Source organism: Cotesia glomerata, linkage group LG4 (assembly GCF_020080835.1).
Source record: "Cotesia glomerata isolate CgM1 linkage group LG4, MPM_Cglom_v2.3, whole genome shotgun sequence".
In the NCBI taxonomy this organism is placed as follows: Eukaryota; Metazoa; Arthropoda; class Insecta; order Hymenoptera; family Braconidae; genus Cotesia; species Cotesia glomerata.
Genome location: NC_058161.1, coordinates 18,622,739 through 18,642,539, shown reverse-complemented (window position 1 = coordinate 18,642,539; position 19,801 = coordinate 18,622,739). Strand labels below are relative to the sequence as shown.

The 19,801-nt window shown below is 34.1% G+C and overlaps 1 protein-coding gene across 1 annotated transcript; it reads left to right on the top strand.

The window, feature by feature from the left end:
- Positions 1–169: 169 nt before the first annotated feature.
- On the top strand, positions 170–19,589 carry LOC123263916 (serine protease easter-like). The gene is made up of 4 exons (XM_044726962.1): positions 170–182; positions 2,235–2,557; positions 12,759–13,227; positions 18,977–19,589. The coding sequence occupies exons 1-4, from the start codon at positions 170–172 to the stop codon at positions 19,582–19,584; spliced, it is 1,413 nt and encodes a 470-aa protein (XP_044582897.1). The 3' UTR covers positions 19,585–19,589.
- Positions 19,590–19,801: the final 212 nt, after the last annotated feature.

Sequence of the window (19,801 nt, the reverse complement as noted above, 5' to 3'; positions counted from 1 at the left end):
TCTGTAAGGACGTCTTAAATTTGTACAGAATTGTCCGACCAAATTATTTTTGATTTTATCAAAAAAAAAAATTAATAAGGGCTACAAAACTATCAGCTTAATTATAATAAATAAACAGCCGATTTAATTTTTGCTTTTTCGATATTTGTGTATTTTTTGCCATATAAACATGACAGGGAACTGTTTGCCAGGAGACTGTTCTTTTTTATCAAATTGAGAAAAATCAAGCAAACTATTTCAATGCATTCAACTTTTCGAGTTCTCAATGAATGTTTTGTTCAAGTCATTAAGCATTGCTTGCTTTGATAACTATAATGACCAAAATAGTCAATGAATATGTCGATAGATATAAATTGTAGAAATATCTATCCTGAATATAATTCATAGTACATAAATTGTTAATTTCTCATTATTTTTATTAAAAAAAAAAAAAAAAAAAAAAAAAAAAAAAATGTAAACATACTTTACTTCATAGAATATGTGCTTTTGGTTCAAAATTAAGAAAATTAGGAAAACAGTTGACCCTGAGGCCATCCCTGCAACTTCCCGCTAATTCCATACCTGGGCGCTTAAAATTGCATTTACGACGTTTTTGAGCTCTTCGAGCTCAAAAGTACAATCTGTGTGTTGTTTTGAGCTCTTCGAGCTCAAAAAGATACCTTTTCTATGCTTTTGAGTTCTTTAAGCTCAAAGGTCTGATACAAGTTTCATAGAACACTATTTTTTTAATTTTTAAACCGCGATAACTTTTGAATAAATGAACCGATTTTCACGTGGTTGGCGGTATTCGACGTAGTTTTTGAAGCCTTATGAAAATTTTTTAAGTTTATATTGATCAAACTAGAAATTTCGGAGTAATTCCAAAAATACACTTTTTAGGTTTTTCTTTCCTGCACGATATCTCTCGAACGAATTAACCGGTTTTGACCGAATTAGCGGCGATCAACGTGGTTTTCCAAGGTTAAGAGCTGATTAGTTTTTGAAGTTGATCGATAAAGCCGTTAGAAAGTTATTCCAAAAAAACCACTTAAAAAAAATTTTTTTTTCAGTTTTTTTTAGATTTTTCGAAATCTATGGGTTCGAATCGATCCAAATTGTATCCAAAATCTAAGTTTGGACAAGCCCTTTCGAATGGCACCAACCGCAATCGAATCGATGGAGCCGTTTAATAGTTATGAGAGGTTTACATATTATATACACACACATACACACACACACACACACACACACACACACACACATACACACACTCGGGGCAGAAGAGATACTGCTACCGGGCGCGTCTCCCCGAGCGGATGGGAGAACGCTCGCTGTCCTTGGATGACACTTAATCTCTTAGTTGATGAGGTACAGCGGGTAGGAGCCAAGCAAAATAACCAAACAAAATAAGCTCCCGTGGACAAAACTCCCCTTTAATGGGTTGGTCACACTAACTGACCTAGCAAGACGATTGGTTCCTGCTGTAACTCACTGGGAGTGTCCGGAACCTGTATCGTAGTTTCCGACGATGCAGGCCACGGCTGATGTGAGCTTGCTCTGCCGAGGTGAAAGTTGCAGCAGTGGATCAGGAGCCAGCCACTTCGGGCCTTGATCAGGAAGTACGCAGTGAGTGTTAGAGATCGGAATCTTCACCGCTCCGAGCGAGTCTAGTCCGTCCGTGTATTCCGGGACTGGCTAAGTGTCGGCTAGGCCTCAGGGAACTGGGGTAGGAGTACTATCTCCGAGGGTACACCCGTTCCTAGTTATGGCAACCCGCTCCACTCCGTACGATGCACTGGTAAATCAAAAAAGTATGAGTACGTTACAGGAAACAAACATGAATAGAAACGGGCTTCATGCTCAACAAGCAGCGATTGAAGCAAGCGCTGACATGAAGAGAACGCAAGCGTTGGAGCGCCTTGAGAAGCTGACCATTGAGCTGCAAGAGTTTGTCCAAACTAAGGTCAATATCCACAAGGAGATAAAGATCAAGACAACCGGTGTAGTCAATGCTGTTGGAAGATTCAAGAAACTGGACGAAGAATGGCGCTCATCATTACACCGCACCCCTTGTGCTACATCGGAGAGAAACAGTCAAGTGGTTGTTGAAGAAGCGATGGACACTGGAGCCGAAGGTGACGGAGAATCAGTCGCTGAAGAAGAAAGTGAAACTATCACAACGGCAGAGACTGAATCCTTTGACCAAGACGGCCGCATCCTGAGGAAGTTGAAAAGAAAAATTCGTTCTCCCGAAGGCGGAGCTTTTCATACTCCCAAGAAGCTGAAAGACGTTGGACCTGGTCATCTCATCAAGAAGCAGGAAGTGGTTAAGGATCTTCCACAAAACTCTTGTGAACAGAACAAGAAGCCAGGCTGGGAAAAGGTGCAGTCCAGAAAGGACAAGAAGAAGGAGCGTAAGAAACTGCCCCCAGAAAAACCTCTGGTGCCTTCACCGAAGCCGAACCAGAAGCCAAGAAGAACAGCAACGAGACCGGAGGCACTTATTATTCGTCCAGCGAACAAAGATAAGTATTCTGAAATACTTACACGGATCAAGGCGGACGTTCGCCCAGATCAGGTCCGCAACACAGTCGAGAAGATACGCAGGACCGCGACAGGGAACATTCTCATCACGCTGTCGAAAGGCAGTAGTGATAGAGGTAAAGACCTGCAGAAGACTATCGCGGGAATACTTAAGGAGGACGCAAATGTCATTAGTACAGGACCTGAAGAAGACCTGGAAATTCGCGATATTGACGATACTACAACTAAAGATGACATCCTAACAGCTTTACAAGAGACAGCTGGAAACGATTGTGGTATAACAGTAGAGGCCATTAAAATTCGTAAGGTCTTACGTAGCAGAACACAAATTGCGTCGGTGACTCTGGCAGCAACGGTAGCGCAGAAAGTGGTAGGAGAACACAGCAAGATTAGGATCGGCTGGACCAATTGTCGTATTAGAACAGTACTAAGACCAGTCCGATGTTATAAATGCTGGCATTTTGGACACCGTGCGATTCAGTGCACAAGTGAAGTCGACCGCTCCAAACTTTGCATTAAATGTGGAGAAGAGGGACACAAAATCGCCGAATGTAATAAGCCTGCTAAATGCGCACTGTGTGCGGATCAATCCGGTACAGAGAATAACGCCCATCATGCCGGCACAAGCAGATGCCCAGTATACCAAGAGGCACTCAAGAAGATAACTGATAAATGAAAATGAGAATACTGCAGCTAAACATCAACCACTGTGAAGCGGCACATGATTTGCTCATGCAGACAGTACGTGAACAGAAGCTTGATCTTGTGCTTATATCGGAACCGTATAAACACCTCGGCGGCCAACCATGGGAAACTGACTGCACCAAAAAAGCTGTCATGTGGTCCTGTCGCAAGTTCCCCTTCCAGAGTGTCGTTAACAATGGCAGCGCCGGCTTTGTAGCAGCATCGGTAGATGGCATCCGCTTTTACAGCTGCTACGCACCACCTAGCCTCACTATTGTTGAATTCATGGACTTTCTGGATCGACTGACGGAGGACGCGAAGCAGTACTACCCAGTGGCAATAGCTGGAGACTTCAACGCCTGGGCAGTGGAATGGGGCAGCAAACACACCAACGCTCGAGGTAAAGAACTACTGGAAGCTTTTTCTACGTTAGATGTAGTATTGTTAAACAGCGGCGATGCGCCGACGTACACTAAAGGAGACGCAAGTTCTATTGTGGATCTTACTTTTGTCAGCAGCAGCCTCATCAGAGGAAACTACGACTGGAAGGTGATGGAGATCTACACGGCCAGCGATCACAATGCGATTCTCTGGGAAGTATCAAAGGACCAGAATCCTAGAAGACCGGCTAAGAAACTTGACATCGTTGGGTGGAAGGTGAAATCCTTTGACCCAGGTGCTCTAGCAGCTGCCCTAAATAGTGAACCGCTTACTACTGGATCTGCAGAAGAAATGACCAAGGACTTGATGAAGAGAGTGACCTAGGCTTGCGACACCTGCATGCCCCGTAAACGGGGCATGAACCAAAGACCTTCGGTGCACTGGTGGAACGAACACATCAGCTTCCTACGGAAAGAGTGTCTCAAGAAAAGAAGAATATCTCAGCGTGGTTATCGGCGGCCTGATTCAGCGGAACTAGTCGCAGAATACAAGAAAGCTCGTCGACATTTACACAAAGCCATCAAGGATAGCAAGAAGAACTGCTGGAAAGAACTAATCAACGAGGTGGACAAAGACTTGTGGGGTAGACTTTTCAAGTTAGTCATGGCACACCTGAAATATCAGCCAATGCCGTCTCCTACGTGTCCTCAACTCTTACAGAAGATCGTGACTGCGCTGTTTCCACGACAGCGCGTTTCCAACTATCTGTTGACACAGGACGAACTGAATGATATTCCACCTGTCACGAAAGAAGAACTGATGGAAGCTTGTAACCGCGTCGGGAATAATAAAGCACCGGGATTGGACGGAATCCCTAATATTGCTTTGAAAACATCTATTAAAGCAGCGCCAGCGTTATTCCTCGACGTCTACAACATCTGCTTGAAGGAAGGGATTTTTCCTCGGAAGTGGAAACAACAACGGCTGGTACTACTTCCTAAACACACACACACACACACGCACACGCACACTCATACATACAGATACGGTGACATCACCACGGGAATAGTCAGAAAAGCTTCCTAGGACCTCAAAACGTCGAGATCTGATGAAAACTCGATTTTCGAAAAATAGGGTAAAAACAATAACTTCCCGATTTTTGAAAATTTTCAATTTTCTTAGCGGGAAGTTACAAAAATATTTTTAAATGTGGTTTTTTGGAATTACTTTTAAATAGCTTCACCGATCGAATCCAAAATCAGCTCTTAAGATCAAAAAACCACGTCGATCACTGTAAGCTCGGTCAAAATCGGTTGATTCGTTCGTGAGTTATCGTTGTCGAAAGAAAACCGAAAAAAGTTTTTTTTCGGAATTACTTCGAAATTCCTGGCTCGATCGATTTAAACTTGTTCTTCGTGGGGCTTCCAAAACTGCGTCGAATGCCGTCAACCGCGTGAAAATCGATTCATTCATTCAAAAGTTATTAACGTTTTAAAGTTTTAAAAATTGTTTTTTATTAAACTGCTATTAGAGATTTGAGCTCGAGGAGCTTAAAATGACGCAAAAATCATATTTTTGAGCTCGAAGAACTCAAAAACGTAATATGTAATTTTGAGCGCTTAAGTATGGAATCAGCGGGAAGTTGCAGAGATGGCCTTTAGGGTCAACCGTCGTCCTAATTTTTTTTTTAACTCGTACCCTCTTAAATGTTTCTATCTATATAAATAAAAATAAAATGCCGCATGTATGTCCACGCATCACTTGAGAACGGCTGGACCGATTGAGCTAAATTTTTTTTTGTTATCGTCAGAATTGTTAGGAGAAGGTTTGTATGTAAAAAAATTCTTAAAAAATTTTCCCCCAAAGGGGATTGCGGGAGCGTTAACAATGAATTATTCCAGTTTTTGAACTATAGCTCCTATAGTTCCCAAATTTGGTAGGAATCTTTTGTAAGAGATATAGAAATAATCTATGAACGAATTTTACGATAGCTCGCTCCACAGGGAGTTGCGGGGGTGGATATTGACAATGAAAATTTTTAACTTTCAAATTGTAGATCCTACAGACGTCAAATTTAGATGGAGTCTTTCATATGTGATGCGGAAATGATCTAAGAGCGGATTTTACAACCCACCCCTAATAAGGATTACGGGGGTGGGTGTTAGAATGTTAAGTTTTCATTTTCAAACTGTAACTTCTACAGACTCCAAATTTAGTAGGAATCTTCGTGTATGATGTTAAGTTCAGCTAAGAGTGGATTTCATCAAATTCTAACCTCAAAAGGGATTGCGGGGGCGTTAGCCATGAAATTTTCTCATTTCCAATCGATAGTTTTTATGGACTCGAAGTTTTGTTGGAATCTTTTATTTACAATGTAGACATCATCTCGAATAGGATCTTACGAAATTCTTCCCCCGCATAGGAGTGCGGAAGTGATAATTGTCAAAAAATTCATATTCTTCAAATACAGTTCCTACAGATATAAAATTTAAAGAATCTCAAGAGATACAGGAAATTACAGGGATGGCCTTCAAGGTCAACCGATTTAAATATTTTTCTTAGTCAATGATTAGATTTCAACCAAAACGAATTTCGTGATAATTCAATTGATATGTAGGTTGTGTCAGAGTGGTGAGTAGAATGTAAGAAATATTTTTGTTCATAAACTAGGACTTTTTGAGACATGAAATTAAGGACATATCTATTAAACTTCAATAACATTTAATAAAAATTTCCTTAGAATAATCGTCTCTTTGGCAGCGGGGAAAAAGTCATTGTAAGGTTTTCAAAACTTAACATGACATGTAGTTATTCAGTCAACGGACTAAGAATTTTTTATACATGTTATTTTTGCTAATCACATAACTAATTAATTGATTTTATGATTGCGGAAATGTAACGGTTGAAAATGAATGCATTTTTCAAACACTTGATTATTAATTTCAAGCCGATTAATAAAATCTATTTATCTATTATCAGTTTGTCAGTGCGTAAGAACTTTTTGATTGTTATTGTTTCAAAATACCAAGGAGAAGACAACCTGACTAAGGTCATGCCAGTTAATGAGATGTGGGATGAGCTATCTCACGTTCAAACCGCACTGACGATCATAAATAAATCGCCAGGCCAGTCGTTGAAAATTTACGGAATCAAATCGGAGTTTCCCTATTTCGTGCATGGAAAATTATACGTCCTGTGTTCGTGAATCGGAAAACCATCATCTTTATATATTTACGCACCGCAAAAAAAGATAAAAAATGTAGTCCATCAAAAAGCTTTAAATTGATTAAGTGTATAACGATGTTGCATTGAATGTAAATAAGAATTTTGTATTAAATTTTGACTATACTTTTCACAAATATATGTAGGTGATACGAAGTTCACCGGGTCGTCTAGTTTGATATAAAAAAAATCCTCACCAAACATGATCCCTATAGCTCAACTCTAAGGGGTCGCTATTTTTATTTTACTTTCCCATTAAATTAACATGGAAAAAATTCTTTTTTGTATTTAATTGAATTTACACATAATTTACGCAATTTTTTACAAGAAACCATTTTATATTCTTAATAGTAATATAAAATTATTCTTAAAATTAATATAAAAATAGAGTCTTTGAGCTTTACAATACTCTAAGACAAAAGTATGATTATCTCTACAAAAAGACTAGTTACAGCCATTTAAAAATGACTTAATTCGAAATTTAAAGAAATAGTTGGCAATAAATTGGGTCATTCCATGTCAAATCGACAAATAGTTGGAATCAACCCCTATCGATTTGGACAAATTTCTGTCAGAAGTTTTTGTTTATCATTTAACGAACTTCTGCCAAAAGAAAAAAAATAAAAAATTTTTTTCACAAGATATGCAAATTCAAAATTTTTACAGTTTTTCAATTTTATCTTTGTAATATCTCGAACGCTATTGTAGATACGGGAATGGCCTTTTATTTGTTTGAAAGGGGACACACTTAGGGCTATTGAAAAAAAAAACGTTTTGGAAAAAAATTTTGAAAAATGCCAAATTTGTCAAATTTTAAATTTTTGAAAATCGTTAAAAATGATGATCGAAGTTAAAATTTTAGCTCAATTTTTTTGTATAATACATTGTACTCATCTTAAAAGATTCTGAAATTTTTAGAAAAGTGAACATGAGGCAAAAAAAGACCTCAATTAAACAAAAAAAAAATGAAAAAAATAAGATCAAAACCAAAAAATTTGAAAAAAAAAAAAAAAATTAGGAAAACGGTTGACCCTAAAGGCCATCTCTGCAATTTCCCGCTAATTCCGTTAATACATGGCTGTTTTTTTTTAGCTCTTGAGCTCAAAAATACAATCTGTGTGTTATTTTGAGCTCTCCGAGCTCAAAAAGATATCTTTTTTGTGCTTTTGCGCACTTTGAGCTCAAAAGTCTGATAGAAGTTTCATAGAACACTATTTTTTGAATTTTCAAACCGCAATAACTTTTGAACGAATGAACCGATTTTTACGCGGTTGGCGGCATTCTACGCAGTTTTTTAAGCCTCATAAAGAATTTTCAAGTTTCAATTGGTCAAACTAGAAATTTCGGAGTAACTCCGAAAAAACACTTTTTTCGGTTTTCTTTCGTTCACGATATTTCTCGAACGAATCAACCGATTTTGACCAGATTGGCGGCAATTGACGTGATTTTTTAAGGTTAAGAGCTGATTAGTTTTTGGAATCGATCGGTAAAGCCGTTTAAAAGTTATTCCAAAAAAACCACTTCTAAAAAAATTTTTTTTCCTATTTTTTTTTAGATTTCTCCGAATTTCTCAAAATCTATCGGTCCGAATCGGTTCAAATTTTTAGGAAATCTAAGTTTGGTGAAGCCCTTTTGAATGGCACCAACCGCGATGAAATCGGTTCAACCGTTCAAAAGTTATAAGAGGTTTACATACTTACACACTCACACACACACATACATACAGACATAGTGACACCCTCGCGGGAATAGTCAGGGAAGCTTCCTAGGACCTCAAAACGTCGAGATCTGATAAAAACTCGATTTTCGAAAAACGGGGTAAAAACAATAACTTGCCGATTATTGAAAATTTCCAATTTTCTTAGCGGGAAGTTAAAAATATTTTAAGTATAAAAATGACAATTACCACTGTCTGTATTGCACTGGACTTTCCTTAGAGTCCCCAGAGTCATGGATTCAATGTAAAAATTGTAATAAATGGTCTTATGATTTTTGCGCACGAATTGGCGAAAATTACTATTATGACGAATATGTTTGTGATCTTATTTTATTATTATATTATTGTTTAGCTGTTAAATAGTTTTAAATTGATAATAATCAAAAATATAATTAATTTCTTTTATTGCACTCAGAGGTTTTAAACCTACGTACAAGAAAAAATACAAAGATGTTATTTAGCAATGAATTGGTAACATTAGTTTACATTGATTGAAAACACACGTTCAGTTTTCAGATTGAGCTTTTTAAATACGTAATATCTTGAACCAGACCTTTTTTTTATATTTTTATCAAGTCAAAATTAGAAATATGAATTGCGTAGAGTAAGACATCCTTGGAGGAATTCAAATAAAACTTTGAGATTAGGTTTCTGTCTGGTGCAGAGGATACCGTGATCAATAATTGATAATATAATTATTACTGTTTTAATTGAAAAAAAAACTGTGTTTTCAATTTTTTATAAGCCATATAATTTAACTTTCCATTATATTTTTTAGTTTAATTAAATTCATTCTAATTCATTGACCAGAAAAGTCCTAAAATAATGAATTCTTTAAATTTGTCATTTTTTTTTCGAGTGGTCCATTATGCCCCACATATTACATATTGGCTCGAAATATCATAAAAACATCATAGAGGCCATTACTTAATGGAAAATGGAAAAAAAAATTTTTACCGAATTTATGAGAGGGGCGAATTTTTCGATTTCGCGCCACGAGACGACTAATAAAATACTACTGTACCATATAGGCCACGTACATAATGCTCAGAATCTTGTCTAAATACACATGTGTGTATCCTGCAGGATTTAATCGTTTTGTGCGTTTTGCAGAGCGTAACCATAATACAACTGGGCTGCACTGATTTTTAAAACAAATAAGATAACTGAGATGTCACTACTGGGATGGTACTCAATACCCAAGGCCAATTTTCCACTTTTAAATGAGACCAATGAAATCCCGCCATTTTGTATTGGCTGCATTGAAAATATTTAGTGATAATTTTACCTGAAGTCTAAATTAAAATTATCAATATTGATAATTTTAATTCATGAAATCATTCGTAACTGTCGGTAAAAATAATTTTTCGAATTATTTATTTATTCAAACGGTCAAAATAATTCCTTAAATATTTTGTTATAGTGTACTTGCTGAATTTTTATGATGATAGAACATCATGAATAAATATGAAATCAAGCTCATGATTTATAAAAATTTATTCATATTTTATTATGAAATAAAGTTTTCCCTGGTAATTTATTTTTTATTTTTCGTTACTTATTTAATAATGCGAAAAAAAATCACTAGATACAGAAATTTAATGGTCAATTATATAGATCTTTTAGCACTTTGGATGTCTTCAAAAATAACATTAAAAACTTTTTCAACAATAAGTTATAATTCTTTAGAATCAGTTAAAAATTAAAGAAATTAGCATTATGTACATAATTTTAAAGCCATTAATTTTTTATATCGTTGAAATATTTAGCTATTATTGGACGATACCTGAAATTATAAAATCGTCATATTATTTCACTTCCTACAAAAAAAATAAAATTCGATGCAGCATCAATAATATTCGCCTATTGGAAATTGTACATTCTAAATAAATACTTAACGTATATATTACACATAAATCAAAATAATTATTTCTTTTTTTATGAAATAACTAATTATATGTTAAAGAATAAAAATGCACACAATTTTCAATATGTATACATAGTTTGTAAATATTTTACTTACGCACAATATTTAATAAAGTAAAAAAATACGATATTATAATATATCGGTACGATTTGTCATGAAATTGTTATAATTATTATGGAATTGGTCTTTTCGATGAATTATTATGACAACTATTTTATTATGAGTTTAAAAAGTAAAACGGCGTGCCATAACAAATTCAAAATATTTAAGTTAGTTCTATTCTGTTGAATTCTGCAATAATCCTGGAATCTCTGGTTCTGACTTCAAGTTAGACTAAATTAAAACAAATTCAAAATTTTCAATTCGGTTCAATTCTTTCAAATTCGGAAATAATCCGCGAATTTCTGACTCGGATTTCTGGCTCTGAAAGATTTTTTTTATCAACAAATGGTATAAATTAAATAAATAATTGTGTCAGAGCTTCAAACTTTGGCTTAATTTGTTGTTTAATTGATAAGGAATAAATAAGTCTTGTTTGTCCTCTTTGTATCTTCATTAGTTAAAAAGTTATAATAAAATTAAACATAAAAAACCAGGTCAGAGTGGTGAAATTAAATATAACAGAAAATTTGAAGCTCAATAAAAAATATAAATAAATTTTTTTTTTCAAAAAATAATACATGGTTGTTTTTGTTTTTTCAAGTAGAAAAAGAAAAAAAATACAAAGAGATAATTAATTTGTTTATAACAAATTGTTTATTAAATAAACAATGAAAATTTAATTAATAATCGAATCTTTTTTTTTTATTATCAAAGACCAAGATAAATAATGATTAAAAAAAAAATGGTTCCTTAATTTTCATAATAAGTGGTAAAAAAAAAATTGTTATTTAACAAATGCGTTTTGGAGCAATAAAAAAATTTTTTTAAGAAACGGTTTTTTTTTTTTAAATCATAATAATCATCAAAGATTATGTTATCAAAAAAAAATTTTAAATTATCTCATGAACAACACATTTGTTTATAACAATTTTTTAAACAATAGGAGATAAAAATTATTAAAAATCATTTTTAAGTAGCTTCTGATCATAAGAAAACGGATCAATAATAATATTACAAAAAAAATTTTTTTTTCAATGTTTAATTAAGCTTTATAATTTTTTCCCTCAGTAAATTGTTAATAACAAAACGAAAATTAACAAGTTTTGAATTTTTCCAACGGAAATCTATTCTAAGACCTTTAAAATATAGCTCCACAAAAGGAAAAAAATCTCAGATTGATAGTTTAACAATTATCGCACTTGCAATGTTAATGTTCATGCTACAAAAAATTGTTAATTAATTAATGGATAACTTATTGAAAAATCGCGATAAAAATTTTTTGACCACGGATTATTGTTCATTAATCTATCCTGTAGGCGCCTGAATTTTTTTAATTTTTAATTTTCATATTTAATAAGTTTAAATAATATTTATTCATGAAAAGTCCGAAAGGGACGTGGCTTGCGCAAGCCAGAGTACCCGTTTTCGAGCGTATTTTCAACCCTCTGGGAAAATTATAAACATTAGTTCGACAATTCTAAAAGTCAAAATTTTTTTTAGGAAATTTCTTTCTCTTTTTGAATCTTTTTTCAAATTTAAATTATCTCAAATAGTTTTTGAGATATTAACGAGAAACCAAACCCTCTTTTTTTTCACTTAATTGTTTATCACTATTGCAATTTTTGCGGGCGGGCTTAGCATTTTCTCAAAAACTATCTACATGACATTCCGAATCGAATGACACCTCAATCATAATTTTCGAAAAAGGCGAAAAAATTTTGACCTAAAAGGCACTTGTTGACTAGACTATATAACAGAATTGATATTTTTAATTCAGTTGAATTCTGTTCTGCAAAATTCAACAGAATTGAGCAGAATTAAATTTTTTAATTCTTTTGAATTCTTCTTTACCGAATTTAACAGAATATAACAGAATTAAAATTTTTAATTCGGTCGAATTCAGTTGTTTAATCAGGGAAATAAAAGGGTTGCGCACACTTACCTACTGCGCACAGTCACCCCACGTGACTCTATCCAAAATTCCCGTAAAATTATTGCTATTACAGATAGATATCAACTTGCTACCATTTCACTTTAATATATCATTCGTAAATAGAACCAGAAGATACGCATCAGAAAAACAGTATGAAATTATTGATATTATTCAGTTATGTAATAATAACTATTAGTGCTCGTAAGCTATTTTTTTTTATCAATTGAGCGTTATTGAAGTTTTAAATTAAAAACTAATATTCTAAATGACTTGTTACAGAAAATAGTTGCGAAACACCACGTGAAGAAATCGGTGTTTGCATTCCGGTAGTAAAGTGTCCGTCGATAGTGAATATTCTCAAAGGTAGAAAACCGTTGTCGGATGCTACTTTGAGATTTCTTCGTCAATCACAATGTGGACTAGAAGGAGAAATGCCGTTTGTATGCTGTACAGATTCCGTTAAAAAAGATAACTTGACAATAGAAGCGTCAGAATTAGTTCCAAATCCACCAGATGTGTCTAATCATCCTAATTTGAGGTTACTTGACCACGAACTCTGTGGTCCGGTGAATGAAGCTAAAGTATACAGAGGTGAAATTGCAGGTGTATTTGATCACCCATGGATGGCGCTGCTAATTTATCTTCACCAGGGAAAGAAGAAATTTGGGTGCGGTGGGACAGTTATCAACAAAAGGTATATTTTGACAGCAGCTCATTGTATCAAGGATTTACCGTCAGGTAAGTGTTTTGTCATCTGAACCAAAATTGGATTAGGTACTATATCTTATTAAAGAGGTTCGAGCGTAACTTATGAGTCAAAATAATGTTTAAATTTTTTTTTACTTTCAGTCTTCCCAAAGTTCGTCAAAATTCTTTATTTTAATTTAAAATAATTTGAACAATTTAATAATTGATGATTTTTACTTATTTAATAAAATAAAGTAATAAAATGACTTTCGTATTTAATAATTGCCGGATTAAATAAAGATTTGGCAACAGCGCGTATGATTATACCCATTACAGGGATGTGGATGAGTGTGTCAGTTAAATATTTCTCTCTCTGTAACTATATTTCGATCCTTTTCTTTTTTCTCAGCTGTTGACGCGACGTTGCCAAATCTTTATTCGAATAAATAGCTGACGATAAACGAGTCAAAAACATTAAATTAAACTTTAAATATGTCAAAAATTATATCGGTAATGTATTATTATTAAATTTTTTTTATATTTTACAACTAGCTGTTACCCGCCCGCTCCACTGGGCACTTCATAGAATTGTATTTTTAGAGATCTAGACTTGAAATTTAATGGGAGTATTGTTTAAATTTGTACAGATTTCAAATTTTATCAGATTGGCCCGTTCCTTTTATCCCTGTGATTATTCTAGCTAATATTCATTGTAAATTTTAATGTGCAATCACTATGACATTCCAGTGGTTTTTTTCCAAAAATGAATAATGACTGAAACGAAGAAAAAAATTTGAAATGATCATTGAAAGTTTCAGTTAAAGTAATTGCGTGTCTCATAAGTGAAGTTGAAATTTGGCTAGCTTAAAGCGTGACGAATTTTGCCGTTAATTTAAATTTCCTCCGTGACATCAATTTTCATAGAAACTTATTTGTACATGTTTTTAACGAATTCTCTTAGAATAAATAGCCAAATTCCTTTTTCACATCTCAAGTGCTTAGAAAATGCATTCATTTCAATCTGTTACGTTCCCGCGATCCGGTAATAAGAACAATTCATGGGTTATGTGATCAGCAAAAGTAAAATGTATGTAAAATTCTTAGTCCGTTGAGTGAATAGCTACATGTAAAGTTAAATTTTGGAAACCTTACAATGACTTTTTTTGCCGCTGCCAAAGAGATGATTGTTGTGAGAAAATATAATTATTAAAAAAGGAAAATATTTAAATCCGTTGGCCTTGGAGGCCATTCCCGTAAGTTCCTGTTTCTCTTGCGATTCTATCAAATTCTATATCTGTAGGAACTGTATTTGAAAAGTATAAATTTTTTGACAATTATCACTCCCACACTCTTATATGGGAGAGGAATTCCATAAGATCCTATTCGAGAAAATTTCTACATTATAAACAAAAGGTTTCAACAAAACTTCAAGTCCATAGAAACTTTTGTTTGGAAATGAGAGATTTTCATTGTTAACACCCCCGCAATCCCTTCTAGGTTTAGAATTCGAGAAAATCCATTCTTAGCTGAACTTGACATCATACACGAAGATTCTCACCAAATTTAGAGTCTGTAGAAGTTACAGTTTGAAAATTAAAACTTTAGATTTTAGCACCCATCCCCGCAATTCCTATCGGAAATAGTCTTTATTGAAGTTCATTGTGAGATGATCTCTACATGAGAAATAAAAGATTTTTACCAAATTTAGAGTTTTTAGAAGCTATATTTTGGAAATTAAGATTTTTTATTGTTAACACCCACGCCCGCGATCCTTATTGGAGGTAATTGGTTGTAAAGTCCGTTCTTAAATAATTTCTATATTATATGTAGAAGACTTTTACTAAATTTGGGGTCTGTAGGAGCTATAGCTTGGAAAATAAAAATTTTATTTGTTAACAACTACCCCTACAAACCCCTGTGAGGTGAACCATCGTGAAATTCGTTCGTATATTATTTCTACATCTCTTACAGAAAATTCTTACCCAATTTGGAATATATGGGAGCTGTAGTTTATAAACGGAAATTTTTTATTGTTAACGCCCCCGCAATTCTCTTTGAGGTATAATATCGTAGAATTCGTTCATAAATTATTTTTCCATCACTTGCAGAAAATTCCTACAAAATTTGGAGTCTGTAAGAGCTACAACTTTAAAATTCAAAATTTTCATTGTTTATACCCATCCTCGCAACCCCTGTGGGGTGAGATATCGTAAAATTCGTTTATAGATTATTTCTATATCTCTTACAGAAGATTCCTACCAAATTTGGAGTCGATAGGAACTATAGTTTAAGAACGGGAATTTTTCATTGTTAACGCGGTCGCAAACCCCTTTGGGGGAGGAATTTAATAAAATCCATTCTTAGCTGAACTTGACAGGAAAATTATACCGGAAGATTTCTACCAAATTAAGAGTCTATAAAAGTTACAGTTTGGAAATTGAAATTGAAAATTCTAACACTCATCCCCGCAATCGCTATTGAAGGTAGAATTTATTGAAATCCTCATTTAGATCACTTCTACATCACACATAGAAGACTCTCACCGAATTCGAGTCTGTGGGAGCTATAGCTCGGAAATTTAAAATTGTAATTGTTAACACCCACCCCCGAAATCCATATTTGGAGTAGGTTATCATTAAATATGCTCTTAGATCATTTCTACCTCAAATATAGCAGATTCTTACCAAATTTAGAGCCTGTGGGAGCTTTAGCTTAGAAATTTAAAATTTTCATTGTTAGCACCCACCCCCGCAATCCATATTTGGAGGAGGTTGTTATAAAATCCACTATTAGATCATTTCTGGATCACATATAAATGATTCCTACCAAATTTGAAACCTATAGGAGCTATAGTTTAGAAATTTTTTATTTTCATTGTTAACCCCTACCCCGCAATCTTTATTGGGGATGAATTATCATAAAATCCGCTCATAGATAATTTCTACATCACATATAGGAGATTCCTACTAAATTTGGAGTAGATAGGAGCTATAGTTTAAAAATGGGAATTTTCCATTGTCAACGCCTCCGCAACCCCCCTTGTGGGTGGAATTTTGTAAAATCCGTTCTTAGCTGACCTCTACTCGGCGAAAGGAATATTCCTACAAAATTTCAAATCTCTACGCCTTATGGTTCCAGAGATATCGTGATGAGTCAATATATAGGTGGAAATCTCATATATATATATAGATAGATTTATTGGCACCAGATGTACAGCTTGTCTAACAAACTCTGATACATCTTTCGCTTAAATCTACTTTTCTTACACTAATTTTATAATTTATTATTTTATTTTAGTATTTCAACTTGATAGTTAATCTATATTTCAATCTATAACGCTAGTAAATACTTTCTTCGACTTTGGGTCGTTTCCTTAGTTTCAGTTTATCGCATATAGCAGATTCTTTTCAAATTTGGAGCTTATAGGAGCTACAGCTCGAAAATTTAAAATTTTAATTGTTAAAACCCACCCCCGCACCCCCCTGTGGGGAGGGATATCGTAAAATTCGTTCATAAATGATTTTTACATTACTTACAGAAAATTCATACAAAATTATGAGTCTGTCAGAGCTGTAGCTCGGAAATTTAAAATTTTCATTGTTAACGCCCACCCCCGCAATCCATATTGGGGGTAGGCTGTCATTAAATCCGCTCTTGAATCATTTCTACATCCCATAGAACAGATTCTTACCAAATTTGGAGCCTATAGGAGCTACAGCTCGGAAATTAAAAATTTTCATTGTTAAGACCCACCCCCGCACTCCTCTGTGGAGTGGGATATCGTAAAATTCGTTCATAAATTATTTTTACATCACTTACACAAAATTCATACAAAATTAGGAGTCTGTAGGAGCTAAAAGTCGAAAATTTTTAATTTTCATTGTTAACGTCCACCCCCGCAATCCATATTGGGAGTAGATTGTCATAAAATCCACTCTTAGATCATTTCTACCTCGCATATAGCAGATATTTATCAAATTTTGAGCCTTTAGGAGCTACAGCTAAAAAATTTAAAATTTTCATTGTTAAGACCCACCCCCGCATTCTTCTGTGGAGTGGGATATCGTAAAATTCGTTCATAAATTATTTTTACATCACTTACACAAAATTCATACAAAATTAGGAGTCTGTAGGAGCTAGAAGTCGGAAATTTTTAATTTTCATTGTTAACGTCCACCCCCGCAATCCATATTGGGAGTAGATTGTCGTAAAATCCGCTCTTAGATCATTTCTACATCACATATAGGAGATTCCTACCAAATTTGAAGTCGATAGGAGCTATAGGTTAAAAATGGGAATTTTCTATTGTTAACGCCCCCGCAACCCCCCTTGTGGGTGGAATTTCGTAAAATCCGTTCTTAGCTGACCTCTACTCGGCGAAAGGAATATTCCTACCAAATTTCAAGTCGCTACGCCTTATGGTTCCAGAGATATCGTGATGAGTCAATATATAGATGGGAATCTCTCATATATATATAGATAAGTATTTATTCTTGGTTGTTTAACAGGACGAAATAAAAAATCGTTTCAAGTTTTGATCTATTGCAGCTATTAATTAAATATTTTGACTTTTTTTTTATTTTTATTTTACACCATGCATTTTTTCTAAGGGCATTATTCCCGAACTCTATTCCAGCCTAGTTTCAGAGTTCTAAAAGCTATAGATTGGAATACACATTTTTTTTTAAATTTTTAACGCCCTCGCACAACCCTCTTGGAGTTGAATATCATAAAATTAATTCTTGATAAACTCAAACATGCCAAAAAAAATATTTTGGCCAAGTTTTAAAGTTCTTAAAGCAATAGATTGGAAGATACAAATTTTTAATATTTTTAACGCCCCCGCACAACCCCCTTAGGGTTTAATATCATAAAATTAGTTCTTAGTAAATTCAAACATGCCAAAAGAAATATTCTGGCCAAGTTCCAGAGTTTCAAAAGCTATAGATTGGAAAAAACAATTTTTTTAATTTTTAACGCCCCCGCACTCCCTCTAGGAGTGAAATATCATAAAATTAGTTGTTAGTGAACTCAAAGATGCTAAAAAAAATTTTTTGGTCAAGTTTCAGAGTTCTAAAAGCTATAGATTGGAAGATAAAAATTTTTTTTTAATTTTCAACGCCCCCGCATTCCCTTCTGGGGGTGGAATATCATAAAATTAGTTCTTAGTAAATTCAAACATGCCAAAAAGAATATCCTGACTAAGTTTAATACCTATAAGAGCTGTATTTTTCAAATGTGAATTTTTTTCAATTAACACCCCCGCAACCCCTCTTGGGGGTGGAATTTCGTAAAATCCGTTCTTAGCTGACCTCTACTCGGTGAAAAGAATATTCCTACCAAATTTCAAGTCTTTAGCTCTAATGGTTCCAGAGATATCGTGATGAGTCAATATATAGGTGGGAATCTCTTATATATATATAGATAATCCAAGTTTCTTGTGTATAATTTTTTATTCGTTAAAGTTGGGAGGTTAATATTGAAAAAAATAATTAAAGTCTCGACTAAACGTTTGTCCGCCATAAGAGCCCGTGTATAAGGAGATAAAAAATGTGATTTTTGAAATTTAATATCTAAGTAACTAAACGGTGAATCTTTTTAAAATTTTGGGATTAGATAAATAGCGTATTTATTCATACAGATACTTAATTTCAAAGCTCAAAGTTGGAAATTTTTTTTCACATTAGATTCGCTTGAACCTCCTTAGCAATAAATTTTTTATCTCAGGAATGTGGACAAGGTAGGATCATAATAAGAATTACAATATTACAAATTACTCCTCAACAATATTTTTTTGTAGGTCGAACTCTAATCGGAGTACGAGTCGGAGAGCATGACTGGAGTACGAAACGTGACTGTGACGTCGATAAAGATGGCCTGGAAATCATGTGTTCCGACGATTCATATCAAGATTTTCTTGTGCAGAGCACAAAATTCCACCCTGACTTCAAGCTATCAACGCTGCGGAATGACGTAGGACTGATACGTCTGCACAAAAATATAGACTTTCTGCCAATAAATACCAAGCCTATTTGTTTGCCAATTGAACAAAATCAAAAGATGGATTACAAATCTTTAACAGTGACCGGCTGGGGCGCCACTGAGTTTGATATTCTTAGTAAGAAACTTTTAAGGGTTGACGTACAGCCTCTTCCTATTAAAAAATGTACCGAAGCCTTAGGACCCAGTAGTACTATTATTTGGTACAAAGAGATATGCGCTATCGGTATAAGCCGCGGAGATTCAGCTTCTGGCGACAGTGGTGGTCCGCTTTTATCAACAGGTCGATATTATAATGATGCACGAGTTATTCAGCATGGCATTATTAGTTATGGAATGAATAACTATGGAATTTATACAAGTGTATCGTATTATTTAGACTGGATACTGGATAATTTAGATAAATAATTAAAATTACCCGAAAAAAAATGTTTCTATATAATTATATATAATTGTATATGATTATATATGGAATCACATACATAATTATATACAATTATATATGATCATACATAATTATATATAATCATACATGATTATATATGGAATTGTATATGAGGTTATATATAATCATATATAATTATATATGACTATATATGGAGCAATATACAACCATGCAGGATTA